Raw genomic sequence first — 24,001 nt, 5'->3', positions numbered from 1 at the left:
ATTTTTAAATAAAATTCTTTGCTTTTTAAAACACTCTAGTAGCCAAGCAATTATTTTCATGCACTGTTTGAGAACCCTATGTGACATAGAGTTATAATAATATGTTAGGGAAGTGAGTGTTCACATTTTTATGGAAATAAAATGTATCTAATGAGTCAGAGCTCTTACTTTTCTATTACCATGACAATTACTCTTAATTTCCTATTTACCTTTTTATCGGGTATTTATTACCCCCTGGATAGTGATGTTCTAAGCTCTTTCCCACCTCGGAGTCTTCACAGTGCTCTTTGCTCCACTTAGCACGTTCTTTGTTAGATCTTTGCATGACTGGCTCCCTGTCATACTCTAGGCCTAAGCTGCGAGAGGCTTTCCTTGACCATCCATCCACAGTGGCCTCTCACTCCAAAAGGCTAAAGGCCAGTTAGAAGTCATTACTTAATTCCAAGTGAGTGACGTTGACAGCTTGGGGAGGGGTGGTAGGTAGCAGTGGAAGTGGTAAGAAGTGGCTGGATTCTGGATGTATTTTAAAGGCAGAGTCAAGAGGATGGATGGTGTTTAAAGCATAGACTGGATAAGATCCCCAAAGGAGTGAGTGGCAATAGAGAGGAGATTTGAGGACTGAGTACTAAAATGTTTTAATATTTAAGGATCAGGAAAATGAAGAGAAACCAGCAATGGAGAATGAGAAAGAGCCACCAGTAGAGGAACAAGAAAACTAGGAGATAGTGATAGCCTAGAAGTCCAAAAAAGAAAGAGTAGCAAGGAGGAGGGAGTGATCAGCTCTTACAGTTGCTGATGACAGCGTAAGAAAACTGAGAACTGAGATTGGATCATTGGATTGACCAAGTAGGGGTCACTAGTGATCTAGACAAGAACAGTTTTCTGAAGTGGTGAGGACTGAATCCTGCTCAAAGTGGGTGCAAGTGAGAATGGGAAGTGAGGAAATTGACTCAATGAACTTTACTGAAAAGGAAATAGAAAAGACATGTGTTGGGTCAAGAATGGAGAAACTGTATCATGTTTGTGTGTTGATGGAGATCATTCCATATAGATAAAAGAACAGCTGAGGAGGAGGAAGGTGAGAATTATGAAAGTGGTGTGCTAGGGAGGTGAGAGGGGATGGGAGTCTAGTGTGAGAGTGGACAGGTGAGCCTGACAGCTCCTCCACGGCAACAGGAATAAGGTGGAAGTAGAGGGGCAATTAGGTTGGTAGATAATGGTGGTAGGAGCTGTGGGAGTTCTTTTCTGGTTGCTTCTGTTTCCTCAGTGAAGCGAGTTCATTACACTGAGGGTGAAGATGGGGAGGAGATGCTGGGAACTGAGAACAGCAGATAAGGCATGAGAGAATCATCAAGGAGACCGGGAAAGTGAATGGACTAGGGAATGAAGGATGAAGGCTGGCATCACCATGGGTCACCTTGAGGGTCTTGATCATGAATTTAAAGTGATGCCAGAGGACAACATTGTACGTGTCTCACCAGCCACGTGCAGCTACGGGGTACAGGGACAGACTGATGAAGAGTTAGACGTAAACAGAGTTGGAGAACACAACAAAATAAGAGGCACAAGGAAGTTGATGGTGTATGCAGGGAATGGTTATGATGATCATATACATATCTATGAGGTTGGAGAATTATGAGCTGGAAGACTAGAGAGAGCGAGCTAGAAAGACAGAAGGGGTGCTTCACATTGGGATTGTGGAGGGGTTGGAGTTACTGGTAATGGTAAGACCTGGGGTGAGACGAGAAGAGTGAGTGGGATGGGGGATATCACTGGAGAGGATCTTAAGGAACTGAGAAACTAGGATATGGGAAAGCACTTCTTGAACTCAAAATTTATCATTGAAATGATAACATAAACAGTGTTGGAGTGTGACAATAAACCTGGAACTAAAATCCTCAAGGAATGAGGGGCCATGACCCAAAAATCAGTAGATAACTGCAACAGGGATGCATGGTAGGTGACACACTCTGACCACAAGAGATTCAAATATGGGATGTTTTAAGGAGGATGGTAGTGTCGGGGGAAAAGAAGTATTGGAGGGCCTACCAGGAGCACACCAAGTTCCAGAGCCCCCTTCACTCCTGCCAATGAAGGAGTGGAGGTTGTGGGAGAGAAAACCATCTTGTTTATTGTCTACTTCCCCCTAAAATGTTAACTCCATGAAGGAGGGACTTGGGTGTCATTTATCAATGAGTCAGTCAATAAATAACTGATTCCTTAAAGAGTTATTCAATAAAATAAAGAAAGAATATGCAAAGCAAGCTCGTATTTATTGGGTCCTTATTGGGCACTGTGATAAGCCTTCCATGAGCATTACCTTATTTAATCCTTACAATGGTTCTGTAGGTACTAATAATATCTTAATATTACAGATAAAGAAATCAAGGTTCAGGAAGGGTAAGTGACTTGCCAAAGGTGGTAGAAACAATATGTAACATCAGAGAGTCCACCTTTAAAGCACTTATACATATGGTAGACTCTGTTGGTCATATTCCCAGCAAAGCTATTTCCCTCTTCTTCCTTGTTAAGGGAAGCTTGGTTTTTGTTTAGGTATTAAAATGTGCTCAGAGAAATTGCCACACACACACACATCCAAGCCTAAAGGGTGAACCACAGTTAATTTAAAACAGTCATCTTAATCTAATTCTTAATTCAGGGAGAGCAATAAGACGTAGGGGGATGTCTGTCAGAGACTTCTGGGCAATATTTTTGTGCATAATAAAAGAGGGAGAATCTTGCCACCATCTCTCTTACTTCCTGCTTGGAAAGTCATTATGGGAGGATGTAGAGCATAGAGCCATGGTAGTCATCTTAGGACCATGATGGAAAGGCAAGAAGAATTACAGAGATGCCAGACCGCATGCTCTAACATCAGTAAGCCATCGGCCCAACCCTGAAACTATCTACATTGGGAATTCTTGATAAGTAAACAATAGACATCTTTATAATTCAAAGGCATTGTTACCAGCTGCTGAATGCATCCTAAACACACATTGCCTCCTAAAAAATAAAATATACAGATAGAAGATCATCTGATTACTTACATAGTTATTCGTTAAGAGCAAAAGGCAAGACAACTTGGTGTAGAAGAAGGAACTCTGAGCAGTAGCCAGGGGGCCCAGATCCTGGTCCTAGAGCACATGACCTTGACCAACTCGCTTCCTCCTTGGGGCTCAGTCCCTCAAGATGGAAGTGAAGGGCATGCTAGGAGTCTCCTTTATTCCTTTCATCACTAATATTAGATGATTCTATAATGTAATTAACTGCTTATGTTTTATAATCTATTATCACGTCTCCTTTCAAGGATAAGATTTTCCTTTCTAGGACTCAAGAGCAGGGGAGGCAGAGAGGCCAAGGAAAGAATGAGACTTCTTTGGGCTGTTTCCTGTACATCCCAGCAGAGATTGATCTATGCCTCTGAGTCAGCAAAATCTCCAGCAGATAAACAGAAAACGCTCACTCTGCACATCTGAGCAGCCCAGGTCAGCCCCATGGAGAGGAGTGTCCACATTCAGTCTGTTCAGTGGACCCCATGGGGCACGTCAAAGGTTATTACATTCCCGGGACCATCTATTTCACTCTCCCTTCCCTCCTCCCTGCCCTGCTTCCAACACTTTCAAGCTTCCTTCTCTGGAAACTAAATCAGTCCCTTGCAAAGTAAAAACTAGCTCATCTGAGTTTGTGCTGCGTAAAAGTTATAAATAAAGAGGGATTTTACACCCACTGGCCTACAAAGGGCCATTTTAGCTGTGCGCTCACGAACTCCATGTTGGACCTAAGTGTCCTCTGACTGATATGGTTCCTGGTGGAGGGGATGTAGGGGAGTCCTTTGTGCCTCTGCTGCTCTGGGTGATGGGTCATTCCTTGGGACCCTTTTCACGGCCTGACATGGGAGGATGGCAGCGTTGCTCTTCAGCTCTTTAGACAGTCTATTCTGGGCTGATAGTCTATGCCTCAGGGATTGCTGCAGATCCCTATAGTAAAACTGGCACCTGACTTTTCTGCTCCAGCTGGTTGGGATATGAACTATGTCACGCTCTTGTCTACAGAGATGGGCTGTAACTGACTCCAGCACTCTGATGGAGGCCACAGCTACTTTGTAATTGCATCTTATTGAGTGATGCATTTTGCATAAAAGGTTGCTTAAGCTTATATGTATAATGGGCACCTGGAAACATCTTCCATGGACAGGACAGCAAGGTAAAAGAGGAGGAGTAGACTCTGAAGTCAGACATAACTGGTTTCAAATCCTAGATCCGTCATTAACCAGTTTTGACAAGGTACTTTCACCTCTCAGAACCTATGTTTTCCCATCTGTAAAACGGTGAAAATAATGCTTCCCTTGCAGATTGTTATAAGGATTAGAACTGTCATATATAAAATGCCTAGCACAAAATAGACGCAAGGTAAGAGCTTATCGAATTATAACTCTTGGTGATGGCGGTAGTATAATTATTATAATTTGCTTTTAAATTAGAAGAAAAGTAACAGAGGTTGTACCAGGCCCTGGGAAATAACTACTCATTAGCATCAGCCCCTTTTGCTTTCTATGAAGCAATCTGTACAAGAGAACATAAACCTTCCAGCCTCATTACTATAAAGTAACCCAGGGTGAACACAAAGGGCAATAAGTGACAACACAGGACAAGGAAACTTCATTAGGAACTGCAGCCCAGAAGGCATTACTTAAGGTCCCCAAGCAGCCCTTCCCTCCTCATGTAAACCAGAGATGATCACTCTGACCATCTCACAGGGTCATTGAAAGATCTAATGGGACTATCGGTGAAAACCATTGAACATCTGTAAAGCACTGTGCAAAAGGAAACATGATTTTGGAATGCAACCCCATTTTTTCATGCCAGTCAAGGTGTGTACAAATATCCCAACCACCATCATAAGCACAGGAAGGAGGCCTGTGGGGGGTAGTTCTCATGTAGCACAATAAGCAACAACCCTGACATCTCAGCAGCTCCTACTGACACTGAGTCTCTGTGTAAACTATCTAGTTGTCTACCCTGGCTGCACAATAGAGTCACCAGGGAGCTGTTAAAAAAATGCCTATGCCCACACCACCTCACCCCTAGAGAGCCTGACTTAATTATTCTCCAGCAGGAACTGATTGTTGTCGGGTTTTAAGGGCTCCTCAGGTGATTCTAATGGACAGCCAGGGTTAAGAACCTTCATCTCGAGCAGTGGTTCTCAACTGCAGGTGATCCCTCCCACCAGGGGACATTTGGCAATACCTGGAGACAGTTCGGGTTGTCATAACTGGGAGCTGGGGACTATGGGCATCTGAGTAGAGGCCAGGGATGCTGCTAAATATCCTAGAATGCACCGGACAGCCCCCAGAACAAGGAATTACCCAGCCCAATATATCAATAACGTGTGCTGTTGAGAGAAGTCACGCAGAGGACTGGGTCAAAAGAAAGTCAGTAGCTGATTATAGGGTATAAAATGGCTCAGCAATATTTCTGGTCCCATCTGCTCTCCAGAAGCTTGCTACTCCTCCATCAGGAGATGGAGACTATTTCCCCTCTGCCTAAAATTGAAAAGGTCTGTATGACAGCTTCAACAAATAGAATGCTAAGAAAATAACACTGCTTGACTTCTTAGGCTGCACCACAAAAGGCAACATGGCTTCTGCTCATCTTTCTCTCTCAGGATATGCACCTTGGGCTCCCTGAGCCAACAGCTACAAAATCCAGCTGCCTTGAAGCTGCCATGTTGGAAAGATCATAAGGAGAAACCATATAGCATATAAACAGCCCCCAGCTGTTAGTGTCTTCCCAGCCTGGGCACCAGACGTGTGTGTGAATGAGCTTTCAGATGATTCTAGCCCCACCCTGCAGCTGCCTCAGGTACTGCCAAGTGGAGCAGAGGCCAGGTGTCCACCCAGACTGAAGGTTCATGAGCAAAGAAAATGGTGTGAAGGTTTTGATTCCACAGAGAATATATGTTTGTTTATTTGCTATGTGGCAACAGATAGCTAGAACAAAGTCCCTTATGATTCTATGAAAGATCCACGTCTGAACACCCTTGTGTGGGCCACTGACATCAAAGGCCTGCATATACTTGTACAGGGAATGAGCTGCTCATATTTATCCAGCCCATGCCCAACCCTGCAACTTCCCCTTCATTCCTAGTAAATGTACCAGTTTACTTAAGAATTCCTCCCATTCATTCCTGTTGTATTTTCCACGGTCTTAGGATGGTATTTTCAAATATGTGGATTAAGAGTCTTATGAGCTTGTTTTATTTGCTGATGTTTTCTATGGAGGGGGCAAATATAAATACAAGGAGATCAATATAAATAAATAGCTAGCACATTTTTACTCTTATAATTAGCAAATTAATAATTACCAAACATCTTTTACTTACAAGTTCTCAAGGACTGTGCATACAACCAAGGAGAAAAAAAAAACCCTTCAAGTTTTTGAAGGTCTCATTGCCAAAGGAGATGTTCTGCAAGCAGAATAGACAGAATGTACTGAGACTTCCTCACCCTAACCAAAGTTAGAACAAGTTAGAAGCTAAAACATCAGGTCTTGCAGTTGGACCCAAAGAGCAGGATGAGTATTAACTTAGCACATACTGTGTGCAGACTCTGAGCTGGACAGGTAGACTCGGCAATCTCATTTAATTCTCCCAACAACCCTGAGAGCTAAGTACCATCCTCTGCTGCCCTCCCCTTTCTCCCTCTCTCTCTCTCTCTCCTTCTCACTCTCTCTGCAGACAATGCCATTTACTCCAAGTAAAACTAAGAACTACACACATACACAAGCTCTAAATATCTTTGATTCGATCTTGAGTAAAAACCCAGGAGCTGTAAGTTTGAATGAGCAATTAGTCATTTGAAGTTGTTGACACAGTGCTTTGAGACTGAGGTAGGCTCCACCCTTTGATGTAGGTGTAAGTTGAAAGGCACAAAAAACAAAATAGCTGTAGACAAGTGGGAAAGTGCCTCACTCAAAGCTAAATCCATATTTAACCTATATCCTACATCAGAAAAGTAAGGGTTTTGTGGGCAAGAAGGTCTCCCTGAAAGATTTTTTTGAACACCAATAGTTAATTGTGAAATAACTCAAACTTAAGACTGTGATGCTGGTTTCCTAGTTGCTTGGTTGGCTGGTGGGTTGTATAGAAAATTGGTTTTTTATTCATTGTACGTTTTTCACAGAAAATTGAATTTACTCATCGACTTTGTAATAGTCAACCCTCTGACTATGAATTCACTGATCTTACTATAATAAACACAACCAGCTGTGTAAAACTGTAAATCTCTTGAAGTTAAGAGGTGTTTTCTTTGCATGTCATCTGTTTTCTTCTCTGCATAAATTAAACAAGAAAAAAATAGTGCTTATACCAGAAATATTTTTAAACTCCATCTAAAAATCTCAATTTTTCAAAAAACTCAAGTGGTTTCTACTACTGTCTCTACTTACTAGTCCAAGAATTGCACATTTTTTCCCTGGACTACTCCAATAATCTTCTGTCAGACTCCCACCTCTAGTTCCTCTCTCTGATAATCCATTCTTCATCAATGTGGGGATTGTTCCAGTTGCTGAGTATGTCTACTGCAATTATGCACTCCAGAACTGGGGAAGTAACTACAGGATGGATTTAGGAACCCACTGGACCGACTGAGAGATGGGTCTGAGCCAAAACTCCATTGATCACCTGACCTCCATCAGCCTCTACTCTGACTGGTAGACTACCATGATGCTTTGGGTCTCCTGGAATTGGTGTCAGTTCAGATCCAGTGGCCAATAATCCTCAAAGGTCGATCATTTCATTTTCCCCAGTGCACAGTCACCCTGGTAAAAAGCCATAGCTGCCTTGGGAAGGACTGGGAGAAGGATTAACAGTATAAATTTTTGGCAGTGTACTGCAGTCCTTCCTCCAGGGGACCCCAGCCTCTCCTTCATTCAAGGGTTCTGGGTCTATAAATTGGCTCAAGCCCAGGAATGGATTGAAGGGCTCTGACTCTGTTTTTATGATACATGTTAGACTTTTTGTTCACTAGAATTTTTCTGCTCATACAGATCAAGCAAGAATTTAGTAGGCATCCTATCTGTTTCACCACGGTCTCCAAAAGCCAGGCTATTCTCATCGCTGCTGTGATTCTGTCGCCCATTAGAGTAATCACGCCCAGTTTCCCTTTGGTGGCTGAGTGCCGCCCCTTGGCCTCTGCCATCTCAGGATCCAATTACTCCCATTGCATTTAGGTTTCTCAATTCAGTGACTGAAGTCCCCACTGTGAGGTCTGGCTTACATAGAAGAGCCATCACAGTGTTCTTCAAGGATGCTGGGGCTTCTATCACAAATTTATTTCTCATAGTCATAGTGAAAGGAGTGTCTTCTGGAAGGCTCCCAGTGTGGGTGAGCAGGTCTTAAATGACAAATCCACTCCAGCATTCCAATCTCCTTAAACCTTAGAATCTCTTCCTCTGCAGTAAGTCAAGGCAGGTCTGGCATTTCAAGGTCATTCGCTGTGGGCCACCTTTTGTTCCATGTGTCAGCCAACAAACCAAACAATTAGACCCCTTTCTAACTCCCCAAGCTGCAACATTAAATGGAGAATCTCTGCTTAGTACGTCCATATCAATAAATGCAGCCTGATCCAACTTTATGTTCCTTCTACAAATACCCCACACCCTTAATATCCATTCTCATCCATATTGGATTTCTGTCTGTGTAAAATTAGAAAAATCGAGTCATTCTTTTGCAATATAGCACACCTCCTCATGGGTCATATTTCATACCTCACCTTACGGGCTTGCTAGGATTTGAGGCTAGTTAAGTCTAGAAGCAAAAAGGGGTGATGAGGGGTGAGTCCTGAGGATAATCAACAATGTCTTGCAAGGCAACTGCCTCAGGGCGGCCATTACAGTTTTCTCAGTCAATGCAGAGCTAATCCCCTCAGATGGGGGTGGAGAGGGTACTTCTACTGGCAAAGGAGACTCATCAGAATTTAGGGGTTCAATGTCCCCACTTTCATCAGGGTTGAAGGATCCCACACATCCCCATGCCAGCTTTCAGGATCCCACTCCTTCCCTATCGATGCTTTCACTGTAATAGAAGACACCCTATGAGACCAGAAATTCAGTTTGTGCTGTAACCCAGCTGCTCATAGGACGAGATCTGGGGTTGGGTTTTTAGCCATCTCAAGAGATAAAGGTCACTTTCAAGGCAGGCATAGAAGCTTTCAGGTCCTTTATTCAGTGCTTGTTCCGGGAATTCTAATCCCTGAGCTCATCCTTTTCTTTCCCACTTTGTCAGCAACATTAGGAGGAACCAGCCAATTTCGCTATGCTCATTAGTTTGACAGAAAGTTCAAAGGTCTCACATACATGGTCACCTAAATCTTTGCCTCTTATAAGTGTTTGATTAGGAGGCTCCAATGACGATATTTGGTGTATCTCTATTGCCACATCATGCCATGGATGATCAGTGCTCTCTTTACTATAGGAAATAGACTCAATAGTATCTTTAAATCTAACCAGATTATAGAATCAATTCCAGAAACTCCAGAACCAATTCAGAAAACTCATCCTTAAGATTCTGTTCCTCTAGAACCACTCCCAGTACCAAAATCACCGGGGTAGAGGGATCATCCTAAACCATAGGTCCCACCTCATCACTCCCTTCTTCAAAGGCATTTAATGGTGCCCCATTAAACAGCTCCCTACTGCCTGAGGAATTAAGTCCACATTCCTAAATATGGCAATCAGTGTTGACTCTTCCAGGGAGCTCTCAGCTTTCGTTCTATTCTAAAGAATCTTATGATCTAAAAAATATAAATAAAAGCAACTGATACAGATCAAACACAAAAAGAATATATGAAAATTCCTAGTGGTGGATTTCACCATCATGAGTATTTGTTTTCATGACTATAAATAAGTATTTACTGAGTTTGTATTGTCCGTCAGGCCCTGGGGCCCAGAGTGGCCACTCCTTTCAGGAATTGACACTCTGAATTCAGGGCTAAAGAAAAAGTAGCTCATAAATCAAACGTTCTGCCCTGATGCTCATCTCAAATTTGCATATAAAACAACTAAAGGATAATGTTTCATGATGGCAGAGTAATACATCCATTTCTGAGCTGCTATGGAAATTCAACTTACAATTTATTCTAATGAATCCACCCCATCTGACATTGCTCCGTATCCTCCCTGGAGCACAGACACCAAGCCCCAGAGGTCCCCTGTTGGCCTCTAAATCACTGTCTGAAGTGCAAGACTCCTTGAGTCTTCTTACTGTAGATGGCAAGAAAAACTAACAGCCAATAAAATATATACCAAGTACCAAGAAATCAAAATTCTGAAGGCAAAAATGGAACTCTTGCCTGGAAATAGAGCTCTCTTTTGGTCAGCAGGAAAGTGGAACTAGCCCATGGTTCTGGCTTAAGGAGTATATTTACAATTATAGAGCAACTTTAGTGTCAATTTACCAAATGCAGGCAGAGGAGGATGCTGTTGGTTTGTCCTATGTGCCACCAATATTAAGTACCATCATAGCTGCAAGGAAACAAGGCTTTGAGATGCCAACAATTGGATGTCGTTTGAAAAAAGCAAATAGCTGGGGCTGGCTCCGTGGCCGAGTGGTTAAGTTTGCGCACTCTGCTGCGGCAGCCCAGGGTTCGGATCCTGGGTGCGGACATGGCACCGCTCGTCAGGCCACGTTGAGGCGGCATCCCACAGCCCACAACTAGAAGGACCGGCAACTAAGATATACAACTGTGTATGGGGGTGTTGGGGAGATAAAGCAGAAAAGAAAAAAAAAAAAAAAACGATTGGCAACAGTTGTTAGCCCAGGTGCCAATCTTTAAAAAAAATAAAACAAAAATAAAGTTAAAAAAAAAAAGCAAATAGCTTAACATGCTGACAGCCCAGAACTTCCTATCTTTAAGTCATTTCTTCGAATGATTTTTTTTTTATGTATATGAGATAATAGAAACTGCATATTGGCCTCTGCACCTAGTTCCCGGCACAGAGCTCCTGAAACCCTTGTAACTTTCTAAGTGATAAGAACACTAGGAGTATCTCTTGTTCTAACATTTATCTTTGACCCTGTTCCCAACACAGGACTCCTAAAACCTTTGTAAATTCCTAAGTGAGAAGAGTAGGAGGAGCATCTTTTGTTCTAATGAGGCATCTCTGGGTGGCCTCCTGGAGGGCTCCAGGATGCGGGCTGGCCACGGGAAAGACCAAGCCAAGATTAGAAGCTTGGAATTTTCAGCCCCAACCCCCATCCTGCAGGGAAGGGAGAGGGGCTGGAAATGGAGTTAATAATTGATGATGCCTATGTGAGGAAGCCTCCATAAAATCTCAATAGCATGGGGTTTGGGGAGTTTCCAAGTGGGTGAACACACCCACATACTGGAAGGGTGACACCCCCCAATTCCACCAGGACAGAAGCTCCTGTGCTCAGGACCCTCCCAGAACTCGCCTTACGTGTCTCTTCATCTGGCTGTTCATCTGTATGCTTCATCGTATCCTTTAATCAACCGGTAAACGAAAGTTGTGTTTCCCTGAGTTCTGTGAGCTGTTCTAGCAAATGAATTGAACCTGAGGAGGGGGTTGTGGGAAACTCCAATTTGTAGCCAAGTCGGACAGAAGTTATGGGTAACCTGGGGACCGACTACTTGTGATTGGCCTCTGAAGTGGGGTGAGAGCAGTCTTGTGGGACTGAGCCCTTAACCTGTGGGATCCGACACTATCTCCAGGTAGATAATGTCAGAATTGAGTTAAATGGTAGGACACCCAGCGGCTGTCAGAGACTTACTTGGTAGATGTGTGGGGGAAACCACCCCCGATGCTGTAACTGGGTCCTAGACTCATTACAACGTGTAAGTGGGAAACACATACATATTACCCAAAAGGAGATAAAAAGAAACGTAGATTCACTCTTCAACCACCTAAAATCAGCAAATCTCAGAAGACGGCTTCGGACCAGCACACGTCACGTAACTGTTAAATAACAGAGCAGATGCAAACACAAGCCACTTAACTCTACAACCTGCCAACTTCGGCTCTATCCCTTCCTTACACTGTCTTTGTTGTCCTCATATCTGAATAAAAGTTATAATACTGAATGTGGTATTGCATAATTGCATGTGCTGCTTCTATTTCAAATTTCTCGTGTGAGCTCTATTTCTGCCTTTAGAATAAAACTCACTGAGTGCCAGGACTTGCCTGCCTTGCATTGCCATAGACCAGAGGGAACACCAGGCAGGTGGTAATGTTCAGTGGTTTTTAAAAAAATAATGAATGAAGAGTTTAATTAACAAAGGAACGCATTCCTCTTCTCTTGCAGGTGACCAACTGCTTGATATTAAGCAGGACTGAGCCTTCGCTGCTAACATTTCCCCAGACACTTTTTTCCCCAAGTGAGACAGTTCTGGACGAGTGACCCAGTAAAGCACAACCCTTGAAGGCAGCAAACTTTCATCTTTCTAAAAGCTCAGGAAAGTGGCACAGCAGCACCCAGATATTTTTGTTACCTGGTCTAGGGACACTTCCTTTATTTTCCGAACTGATTCATTCAATTCCAGGAAGAAAATAAAATATTCTATGATTTGAGGCCTGAATTTGGGGGTCGAGGGGGGTTCTCTTTCCAAATTCTTTTCCTGGAACATCAGCTAGGACTCAAGTCTAGAGGTGTCACTTTCACTCTCTGTTTAAAATAAAGGAGAGTCAAGAGAATGAGAAGACAGGTTGCAAACTAGGAGACAACATTTGCAAAAGACACATCGAATAAAGGCCTGTTATCCAAAATGTACAAAGAACTCTTAAAACTCAACAATAAGAAAGCAAATAACCTGGTTTAAAAAAAATAGGCCAAAAACCTTAACAGATGCCTCACCAAAGAAAATACACACATGGCAAATCAGTATATGAAAAGATGCTCCACATCATATGTCCTGTGGGCAATGCAAATTAAAACAACAATGAGATACCACTATACACCTATTAGAACAGCCAAAATCCAGAACATCGACAACACCAACGCTAGTGAGAATGTGGAGCAACAGGAATTTTCATTTATTCCTGGTGGGAATGCAAAACGGTACAGCATTCTGGAAGACAGCTTGGCAGTTTCTTACAAAACCAAACTTATTCTTACCATATGAGCCAGCAATTACGCTCCTTGGTATTTATGCAAAGGAGGTGAAAACTTATGTCCGCACAAAAACCTGCACAGAGATGTTTATAGCAGCTTTATTCGTAATTGCCAAAACTTGGAAGCAACCAAGGTGTCCTTCGGCAGGTGAATGGATGAATAAACTGTGGTCCATCCAGACAATGGAATATTATTCAGCTCTAAAAAGACATGAGCTGCCAAACCATGAAAAGACATGGAGGAGACGTAAATGCACATTACTAAGTGAAAGAAGTCAACCTGAAAGCCCACATACTGTATGAGTCCAATCACATGACATTCTGAAAAAGGTAAAACTTTATGAAGACAATAAAAAAATCAGTGATTTTCAGAGGTTGGAGTAAAGGGGAGGGATGAACAGACAGAGCACGGAGAATTTTAAGGGCAATGAAACTACTGTGTATGATACTGTACTGACAGACACATGTCATTATACATTTGTCCTAACCCACTGAATGTACAATACCAAGAGCGAACCCTAAGCAAAAGTGAAATACGGACTTTGGGTGACAATGACATGTCAGCACAGGTTCATCAATTGTAACAAATAGGCCACTCTGGTGCGAATATTGGTAACGGGGAGGCCATGCGTGCATGGGGGCAGGGACATGTAGGAACTCTCTGTACCTTCCTCTCAATTTGGCTGTGAACCCAGAACTGCTCTCAAAAATTAATTCTTAAAAAAAAACACCACACACACAGAGGAAGGGGAAAGAGAGAAAGACCTGGTTTAACACATGAATAGAAAAGAACTTTTCACCAGCCAAGGTAGGGTAAATTGACCTTAAAAGCCTCCAATAAATAATTTTGAATGAAAGAAATGTGCAGTGTCCCCTGAGAAAATCTAGTCCTGAATTTGGGCGGTTCATCATTATCAAGCAATCAGTTTAGTAATAATAACAACTTCAGCAATAATAATAACAGGTATCTTGAGCACTTGTGATGTATAGGCACTGTTGTAGGCAAGTTAAATGCTTTAAACTCATTTAATCCTTACCGAAACCCCATGAAGTAGATACCATTAGCATCCCCATTTTGCAGAGAAGGAAACCAAGGCTGAGCAAGAGAAGCTAAGTAACTTTCCTAAACTCACCCTACTAAGAACTGGCAGAGCGAGGATTCCAGGCCAGGCAACCTGGCTCTCGCATCCATGCTGCTCCGTTAGCTCACTGCAACTATAATTCCCTGCAAATGCTCCAAGGGAGAATGTCATAACACAAAGGAACAAGAACTAACACATGTTTAGCAGGCATGGCATGCAGGTTGCTTTACCAGCTTTATCTCATCCAGTCCTCACAACAAATGTATTATAACCCTAATTCCACATACAGGAAAACTGAGAATTAGAGAAGTCATGATTTGGCCAAGGTCACTAGCTGATAAATTACATTGCCAGTTTCCAAACCTTAGCAGCCAGACTCCAGTGCCCAGATCATTATTCCCCACACCACGCTACCTCTCTGTTGGAAGCAATCTATGGTGCTCTAAGCAATCTATGGGGCGCTTAATGACATGGAGAGAAGGCTTGTCCCATGGCATGACTTCTTTTCCAAAGACCATGCACAAGAGAAAGGCAGTATGGTGTAAGAGCACAATGAGCACAGACTTTGACATCAGACAGACCTGGATTGAAATCCCAGCTCCAGGAAGTACTGTGTGACCTTATATACAGCTCTCTGAGACTGTTTCCTGATATGCACAAATGGGATAAAACTCTTCTAACCTCTCTGGTGACTATGAAGGTCAGATGAGACAGCAAGTGGAAATGCTGGCCCCAGGAGACCCTTCAATCATCCACCTCCCTGGATCTAGCTAGACATTCCTTTCCTCGACCACAAAGGGGACCCCACAAGCATATAGGAAGTCCATCTCTGCTCAGTTAGTCTCACTGCCCGTCTTGGGCTGAGCCATAGCATCTTCTTGGCAAAGGCTCCAAGCAAAATTGCACAAATGTGGGCTCTCCAGACTAGGACCACGTTCCCTCCACACCCAGCATTCACGCTGGGAGCCAGCAGGAGCTGCCACAATGCTGCAGCTCTGTCCATGAGGCCGCCAGGCACCAGGGCGGAAGAGAGATGGCAGGGTTTGGGGGGAGGGGGGTATGAAATCATTACTGACATTGCCTATTTGGATTAACAGGGACCCAGGGTTTCAGCTGAGATATCACAAAACAATACTGCCTTGGAAATGTTTAGATCAACTGGGGGCAGTTTGTTTTGATTTGGGGTATGTTTTATTTTGCTTTGGATTTTGCCCTTTCAAAAAAATCTATTCAAGCTTAAAGGCATCTAGCAGAATTTTTTAATTAAAAAAATAATTAAAATAATTTTTTAAAAAACCAACTAAAATTCTGTTGGTGTTTAAAAACTCTGGGTGATAACCTTGCTTCTCAAGTCGTTCCTTCTGTTTATATATACTCAGTCTCTTTTGGTTCCCTAATGGTCATATGTGACACAGTTTAATCATTTTAAATGGCCATTTGGTTAAATAGGAATGGATAAAACAATTTTTAAAAGCCCCCAGGAACAAGTTTTTATGCAGACGTTTTCTTTATTTTATATCCCAAGCTTATTTACAGTGGCTCTAAATCAGGGGCCAGCAAACTACAGCCTATTGGCTAAATCTGGCCCTCTGTTTTTTTTTTTGTGAATAAAGTTTTATCGGAACACAGTTATGCCCATTTTTTTACATGCTGTCAGTGGCTGCTTTTGTGCTACAGAGGCAGAGTTGAGTAGTGGTGACAGAAATTATCTGGGTCTGCAAATTCTAAAACATTTATTATCTGGATCTTTACAGAAAATGTTTGCCAACCCCTGCTTTAAAGCAAGTAATAGGGACCAGAACCACACAAGGTACTTCATAGCACTTATCTCTACAGTAATTAGGTCAGTCTCTGTGTTTGTTAATGCCTGTTGTCCTGCTGCATGTAAGTTCTTTGAGCGGCAAGGACTATGTCTATCTGGTTCAATATTTTCTCCCCAAGGGCTGAGCACAGAGACTAGCACACAGTACACAATTAATAAATATTAGTTGAATGAATGAACTCAGTTGCCAGATAGATTTTGAGTTCTTGAGGGTTCTTAAGATCCTGACTCATAGTAAGTTCTTAGAAACTGTATGTTTGCTAAACAATCAATTGCTTGGACTCTAAATCTAGAGAATGGATATGTTTTACAGGACATTTAATGACCAAGACAAACCCTTGTCTATATTATGGTGACTGTCTTTTACACTACACCATTCGTGCCCATCCCCTTTCTAATTTCACAAAATCGTTTCTGCCTTATGCCCTGATATCTGGTTCTTGGCTCTGATGGTGCTAGTCTCATCATTGATTTGCAAAGCTGGTCCTCCATCCTGAGGAATCCATCTGTGCTTCACAACGTGGTTCCCAACTGCCTGCAGGGCCTCCATGAATGTGCTCAACCCAGCATTCATCCCCGAGGCACATGGGCATTCAGCCCACTAACTCTTATATGCAAGAGAAACCAGAAGCAGACACCACTGGATTCTGGAAGGAACAAAGAGAAGGACTGAGTAGAAGAGACCTCTGGCTTGCCACTCCCAAAACGTTTGTCATTTGAATATGGAAGATTGCTCAATATGAAGAAGAGAGAAATTGGACTCACAAGGACACAACAAGATTTGGAAAAAGAACTAAGAGCTTGAGAGTAAGACACACCTGGGTAGGAATCCAAGCTCCAATACTTACTAGCTGTGTAAACTTGAGCCAGTTAATTAATTTCTCTGACATAAAAACACCTTAATGGCAAAATGGGTGTAAAATGATAACTTTGCAAGGACATTGTGATAGATTTAAGGTGTTATACCAATTTTACTACTCTTTCCCCTTCAAATTTTAATGCCACCAAGAGAATGATCTTTGGAAATTTCTACTTACCAAGCATTCCTTTCTTGGAACTGGACAGACACATATCCTTCTCTGCACTGGGCAAGACAAAACTCACCACGAACACCTCCACCCCATCGGCCATCAAAGCCAAACCCAAAACGAAAAAGAGGGTCCACTGGAAGCGTCCATGGCCGCACTCATCAATAATGGTCTCATACTGGTGGGCCAATTGCTCCTCATCTTCCATCCTCTCAGCCATTAGGTCTGCCTGGCCTCGAAGGCCGTCTGCCCTGGAGGGTGCCATCTTGGCCTGCTTGGCCTTGATGTCATCCGGGTGAGGGATGCCCTGGTACTCGCCCTCGTAGATTTCATCCTCTTCATCATGGCCCTCTGTAACATCACTCTGTGCGTCCTCTTCTGGGTTGGACTCGCTGCCACGGTAATAGCCATCATTGGGAGCATAGCCCTCATAGTTATCCTGATATTTGTAGTCATCCATTCCTTGGTTCCGGGACTGCCTGGTAGCCTCTCGAGCTATATCTCTTGCACCGTGGTAGAGGTTTGGGCTGGTTCGATAACCATCATCCATTATACGTGCAGAGCTTTAAATGTAGAGTATGTTCATGTGACTTCTTGGATGAAAGTGACACCTGTATTCTCCCCCTTGGTCTCTGAAATAGAGCAGATTTAAGCAAAGCAACCCAAGTATCCTTTTGCATTCAATGTCTAGTGGAAGTCTTTGGAAAGTTTCAAATTCTGGTCTGGTCTCCTTCAGTGACACAGAGGTGTTATGTTGGGAGATGTTGATTAGAAATGGGTCCAGCTGGTTTCCTTGACAAGGAGCCTGCAGGACTTGGCAGCTTGCTGGCTGGCCTGATTTGTTCTGCTACTGAAGGTTATGCCCTGGAGTACAGAGACGGGAGAGAGAAGAGCGTTAGAAAAGGAGGAAATTCTGACAAGATACCCTCAGAATTAAACAAATACATTTACTAATGCCAGTGCTTGATGTGTAAGGTGGACAAAATCTTGATTAGACGTTGGGATTCACATCAAATGAATGAGAATTGAATCCGTGAGACAAAGGACAAGGGGAGAAGGTACAGGGGTCAGAGACACCCTTTGAAATGTTGATCAATCCATGAAAGGGGTCAAATCTTACCCAAGAAATAAAATATAAAGTGGACAAGGCATTTTCAATACAAGACAATTTTGTGTTATGGATTTTCTGTTAGAATCTATCAAGCCTTTGGCAACAATGCAGGTTTATTACAGCTCAGCTTCTATTAAGAAAATGCCAGCCTTTCTAACTTTGTTATGTACAATTTTACATCCAGAAATGTGTAGCAAAAAAATATCCAGGACCATTTTTCCCAGCTTACTTTTGAGACTCAGGATTGTGGTTCAAGGGCCAGCCTGACCTTGTACTTCGCTTAAATAGGCAAGAACAGGTGCTGAAGACTCAGAGACAGAGAGCTTAGATCTAAACTTCCTTCTGCCACGTAATGTCTGTGTGACCATTCACACATCTTTCTAAGCCTCCATTTTCTCATCTGTAAAATGGCAATAAGAATAGCACTTAACTCATAAGGTTGTGGGCAAAGTGCTTAGAACAGTGCTGGACCTGCACGTCTATTTAAGCCTGGATGTTACTGTTGCTCTTTTTTCCCTAGTTCCGATTCTGGAAATCAGGACCCAGTATTGCCAGATCTAAGACCCTACGCCATACCCAAATTCCAATCACTGTGTCCACCTGCTGATTCCTATGCCCAACAGACTGGCATATCTGCCCTAATTACCCTTCTAGAATCTCAGTTCTCACAGGTCTGGAGCCACCATTTAACGATGCCTACTGTGTGCCAGAAACTGTGCTGTGTGTCCCATCCCTTATCCCTAACCGTCGCCACAATCAAAAGAAGAAGAAAAAAGTATTTGTCTCTTCATCTTACAGTTGAAGAAACTGTGGTTCAGATGGGGTTAGATCAAGGTCACATAGCTAGGACTCAAAGCCAGGTCCAGTGATCCCAAAGTCAGTTTTATCCACGGCCTCCCCCGACGGTGCTTCTCAAGTGCTGTTCTGAGAGACTGTCACTTTCGATCCCCTGAGGAGCTTTAGAAACGCAGATCCCCAGAGCATGCAGAAGGGCTGGTTCAAGCTCAGAAATCTGAGTTCTCATACAGCGCCCCAAGTGGCCAGACTCCTCCCATGGCCCTTACCCCTCCCACTCCAACTCTCCCCCACTGCCAGACCCTTGGACACAGATGGATGCTCAGATCTCTTATTGAGGCTGCCAAAAGCCTACTCCCCAGCTCAACCCACCTGCTGATAAGTACACACACCATCAACACTTACGACCCTCCCTGTCGCACTTGAAATCCACACTGTCCTTCCACCAAGCTCAGCAGATGTCACTTCACAATGGACTGAACACCATGCTCTCTGCACAGCAGCTGGAGTCCTGTGCCTGCCCACAGCGCATCCCTGGGCCCTCCGCCCCACACCTCACCCTCAGACCCGGACAGGCTCCAGCTCTGGAACTCGTTTGACTCAAACAACACAACGCATTTCTTTTGGGGAATCCCAGAAATCAGTGGTTCTCAAAGACAGGGTGGGCCAGAACCACTTGGGGCAGGGGGGGCTCATAAGAAATGCAAATCCCAGGACCCCTCCTCCAAAGACTCTGAGCCTGCAGAATGGGGGTGGGGTCTAGAAATCTGCATGTTTCACAGACACCGCAAGGAATCCAGTGGACCGCACTTTGAGAGACGATACCTTAAGAGGCAGCAAAAAATATTTACTCAGACCTGATTCTCACTTTATCCTTCCAGATTTTTCACCATGCCCAGGAAATAAATTTCTACTAGACCATGCTGGCCTGAACCATGTTAGATTAATATTCTAAATCTGTTTTTATTATATCCATTTAGAAACCACAGGAGGAATATAAATCACACGTAAACAGCATGAGAGTTTTGCAGAGGGCTATAAAAAACAAAGAAAGAATGCCAACTGCCTGAGATCTGGTGTGTTATTTCCATCCTGGGGGCTCTGCAAAAATGTCATGAACCAGAAATGACAGATTTGCAATTCCAAAAGCACATGTGGGAAATACCACTCAGGGCAAAGGTCCTGGGACTTGCTTCACAGAAAGCAGCAGATCTTCGTCAAAACTGCCCGCACTCACCTGATCCAGCTAAATGAACTGTTGTGAAAGGCAAGTGCAGTGGAATAAGAAGGATTCACCGCCAAGTGTTGGGTTTTTTTCCTCTTTCAGAAAGGCCAAGTTATTTTCTCAGCAAAGGATTTTCTAGAGAGTATAACTGTTAATCATTTTCAAAGTTATGGGCTGAATCGTGACCTTCCACCCCCGCTAAGAAGGTACGTTGAAGTCCTAAGCCCCAATACCTCAGAACGTGACCTTATTAGGAAATATGGTCCTTATGGAGGTAGGAGAGTTAAGATGAGGTCACTAAGGCGGGCTTTAATTCAATGAGACCGGTGCCCTTATAAAAAGGGGGAATTTGGAGACAGAGACGGACACTCGGAGGCTAGATGATGTGCAGACACAGGAGGGGCCATCCATGAGCCAAGGAAGCCTGGAGGCTCCCAGAAGCAAGGAGACAGGCCTGGAACAGATTAGGAGGCATCAACCCTGCTGACACCTTGATTGTGGGTCTCTAGCCTTCGCAACTGTGAGACAACAAATTTCTGTTGTTTAAGACACCCAATTTGTAGTACTTTTTTGGCAGCCCCAGAAAACTACTACATTCAACAACATTAATGCTCCTAGTGTTATCAACGAAATAGCAATAATGAAACAACCAGAAGCATAACTATGAACTGAGGACTAAGTGAGCATTTTATAAGCAATCCCTCACTTATCCTCAGAGCCAACAGTGGATGAGATTATTCTCCCCATTTCACAGATGAAAAAACCAAAGACTAAGAGGATTAAAGAATGTGCCCAAATTATCACAGAGAATCAATATCAGGGCTTGCCAGTTTCAAAGAGAATGTTAGGGATGACATACAGTCCCCCTTGGACTGGGACTCCAAGAAGACAAGGCAAGGTCACACACCGAGTTGCCCACAGAGCTGAGATCAACATCAGGCTTCTGAGTGATGGTTCGAGTTTGTTTGCGCATCCTCAACGAACAGTCCCCAGGATCTTTGGTGCTTAACGCATTGTATTAGATATGACAGGACCTGATCCCCATTCTTAAGAGGGCTACCCCTCATGAGAGAGTCAGAGTAAAGCAACACAAAGCATCACGCAGTCATAAAAATGATCATCTTAATTATTAACAATATTATCTCTCATTTATTGAATACTGGCCTTGTGGCTTTGGGCCAGGTACTATGCGAAGTTCATCATGTGCTTTATGTCTTTTAACCTGGACCAGATCCTGTGAGGCACGGCCTATGACACCCATTTTACAGCAAACAAGACTGATGCGGAAGATGTTAGATGGATGACCCAGAGTCACGGATAGTAGGTTCTTCCGGGGGTTTCAGAGGACCGGAGGGTCACTATGGGCTGGGATCAGCTGAAATAGCATCCTAGAGGTCAGGGGGATTCCAAGGGCAGAAAGGGGCTCAGAGAAGCAACAACACAGCCTGGAGAACAAGAATAAGCAAAGGCACGGAGGCAGGAATGGCTTCGCTGATTTGGGCAGCAAGGAAGCATCTCCCTACAGCAGAGGATCCAAGAAGGGGAAATTATGGGAGATACAATGGGAAAGTCAAGGGCTCAGTCGGAATGCCCCGCCCAGGGACTGGGAATTTTCCTTTGAGCAGGGGACCGTGAAGGTTGTTAAAATGAGCAGAGCAGTGTGTGATGCAGAGCATGGATCTGGAAAGATCTCCCTAGTGAGGATACATGTCCTGGTTTTTAAGACAAAACCTAGGGACAGTGAAACCAGGAAGAAGTTTTCAAATGTGTGTGTGTGTGTGTGTGTGTGTGTGTGTGTGTGAGGTTAGGCCTGGACAAAGGTGGTGGCCACAAAACTGGGAGAAAAAGGATACAGAAGGACTCCCCCAGGAGAATAAGTGGTGCATACCTGTCAGGCGAGAGGGAGAGGGCAAGAGTGACTGGGATAATGAAGACTCTAGGGAGGCAAATCCTGGACTAAAATTCTTTGCAGCATCCTACAATTGCTGTGTAATTAAGACAAACAAAACTCTTTTTTCAGACTGACCCGCCCTTTTGGTTAGCTGGTAGGATATACAGCAGAGAGGTTGAAGAGCACGAACTCTGGTGTCAGAGGGCCCAGATTCAAATCCTGACTCTGCCACTTCCGATTACGTGTGTGCAAGCTACTCATCACCCTGAGCCTCAGTTTTCTTATCTGTAAAGTTGTTGTCATAATAGTGCCTACATCGTAGGGTCCTTGTGATGATCCAGTGAGATAATCCATGGAGAGTGCTTAGGATAGTGCCTGGCACAGATGCGATCCATATAAATTTGATCTTATTGTCATTGTTGTCGTCATTATGATTGTTATCTGATTGAGTGTTGACAATTAAAATGTAGGCAGGATTTTGGCTTTAGCCCAGCCTAGCTCCCCTTGAGATTTAGGGCCCATCTGGGCTGGGCTGGGGAACCAAGTATAGAGAAAAACAAACTGACATTTAGGCATTCATGAAACTATTAGCTCTCAAAAACATCCCAGCGCTGATCTCTTAAGCATCCTCTTTTAACTCTTGCAGTCTATTAACCGCTGAGTTGATGCCACTTGATTCAAAATCATTGTGTGATAAACATTGCTCATAATTAAATATCACAGAGAACAAAGCTAAAAACAATATTGTAATCAAATGATGTAATGCTTCCCAAAATGGGTTCTGTAAAACATTAGGCCTTGAATACGCTCATGTAAGGGAAAAAAGAATTCCAAGAACAAATGAGTTTAGGGAACATCGCATATGCTTTTCACCATGCTCTTTTGGAGATTCATAATGCACACTGCTATATTAAAGGCTGTGAGAAGACCCGAATAAAAACCTATTTCACATCACAATGAGTTACCAGCATACACCCATCAGATAGCTGCCATCAAGAGACAGGCAGTAGCAAGTGTTGGCTAAGATGTGATCAACTGGAACTCTCATCCATTGCTGGCAGGAATGAGGAATGGTTCAGCCACTTTGGAAAAGAGTTTGGCAGTTTCTTAAAATGTTTAACATACACTTGCCAAATAACCCAGCAATTCCATCCTAAGAATCCACCCGAGAGAAATAAAATCATATGCCCAAAGACTTATACACGAATGTTAATAACAACATAATTTATAATAGCTGAAAACTAGGAAGAATACAAGCATCCATCAGCTGATGAATGGATAAACAGAAGGTAGTCCATCCACGCATCGGCATGACAATCAGCAACAAAAAGAAACAAACTACTGATACCTTCTATGACATGGATGAACCTCAAAAAACATGCCACGTAAAAGAAGCTAAACACAACAGGTCACATAATATAGACTCCATTGACACGAAAGGTCTAGAACAGGCAAATCTATAGAGACAGAAAGTAGATTAGCGGTTGCCTGGGGCCAGAGGTGGGCGTAGAGATTGACTGCAAGTAAACTCGAGGGAATTTGAGCTGGAAGAGTAATGGGAACGTTCCAAAACTGGATTAGAGTGATGGTTGCATAACTCTATAAATTTGCTAAAAATAATTTAAATCTGAGTAGTATTTTATGGTATGTAAAGTAGAACTCAATGAAGCTGCTGTTCCTCCCCTCCCCTTCCCCCAAAATCTATTTAATTTATTGAAATCAGTGTTTCCTATGACCATGGGCCTCTTTTTCCTTGGAACCCATGTTAACATCCATGGAATACAGCCTCTTCTAAATAGTTAAGTACTGATTTTGTACCTCGAGCCTAAGATCTATTCATCCTAGGATTTTGTCATGTCTTGAAAGCCTATTTGTCAAGCATCTTCAAGTCTGTTTGCACACAGGACCAAGAGCTTTCTATTG

The 24,001-nt window shown here is 43.2% G+C and overlaps 1 protein-coding gene across 10 annotated transcripts in view; it reads right to left on the bottom strand.

Moving 5' to 3' along the window:
* SV2B (synaptic vesicle glycoprotein 2B) overlaps window positions 1–24,001 on the bottom strand; it is a 194,199-nt gene that overhangs the window by 58,845 nt on the left and 111,353 nt on the right. For all 10 annotated transcript variants that reach the window (XM_044761749.2, XM_070495824.1, XM_070495825.1 and 7 more), the window contains one exon: window positions 17,066–17,920. In XM_044761749.2, the coding sequence (XP_044617684.1) occupies window positions 17,066–17,606 (541 nt within the window). In that variant the 5' untranslated portion in view covers window positions 17,607–17,920. The remainder of the gene's footprint in view (window positions 1–17,065; window positions 17,921–24,001) is intronic.

This window comes from Equus asinus, chromosome 2, assembly GCF_041296235.1.
Source record: "Equus asinus isolate D_3611 breed Donkey chromosome 2, EquAss-T2T_v2, whole genome shotgun sequence".
In the NCBI taxonomy this organism is placed as follows: Eukaryota; Metazoa; Chordata; class Mammalia; order Perissodactyla; family Equidae; genus Equus; species Equus asinus.
Note: the sequence above shows the minus strand (reverse complement) of the source record. Positions and strands in the feature narration are given on the sequence as shown.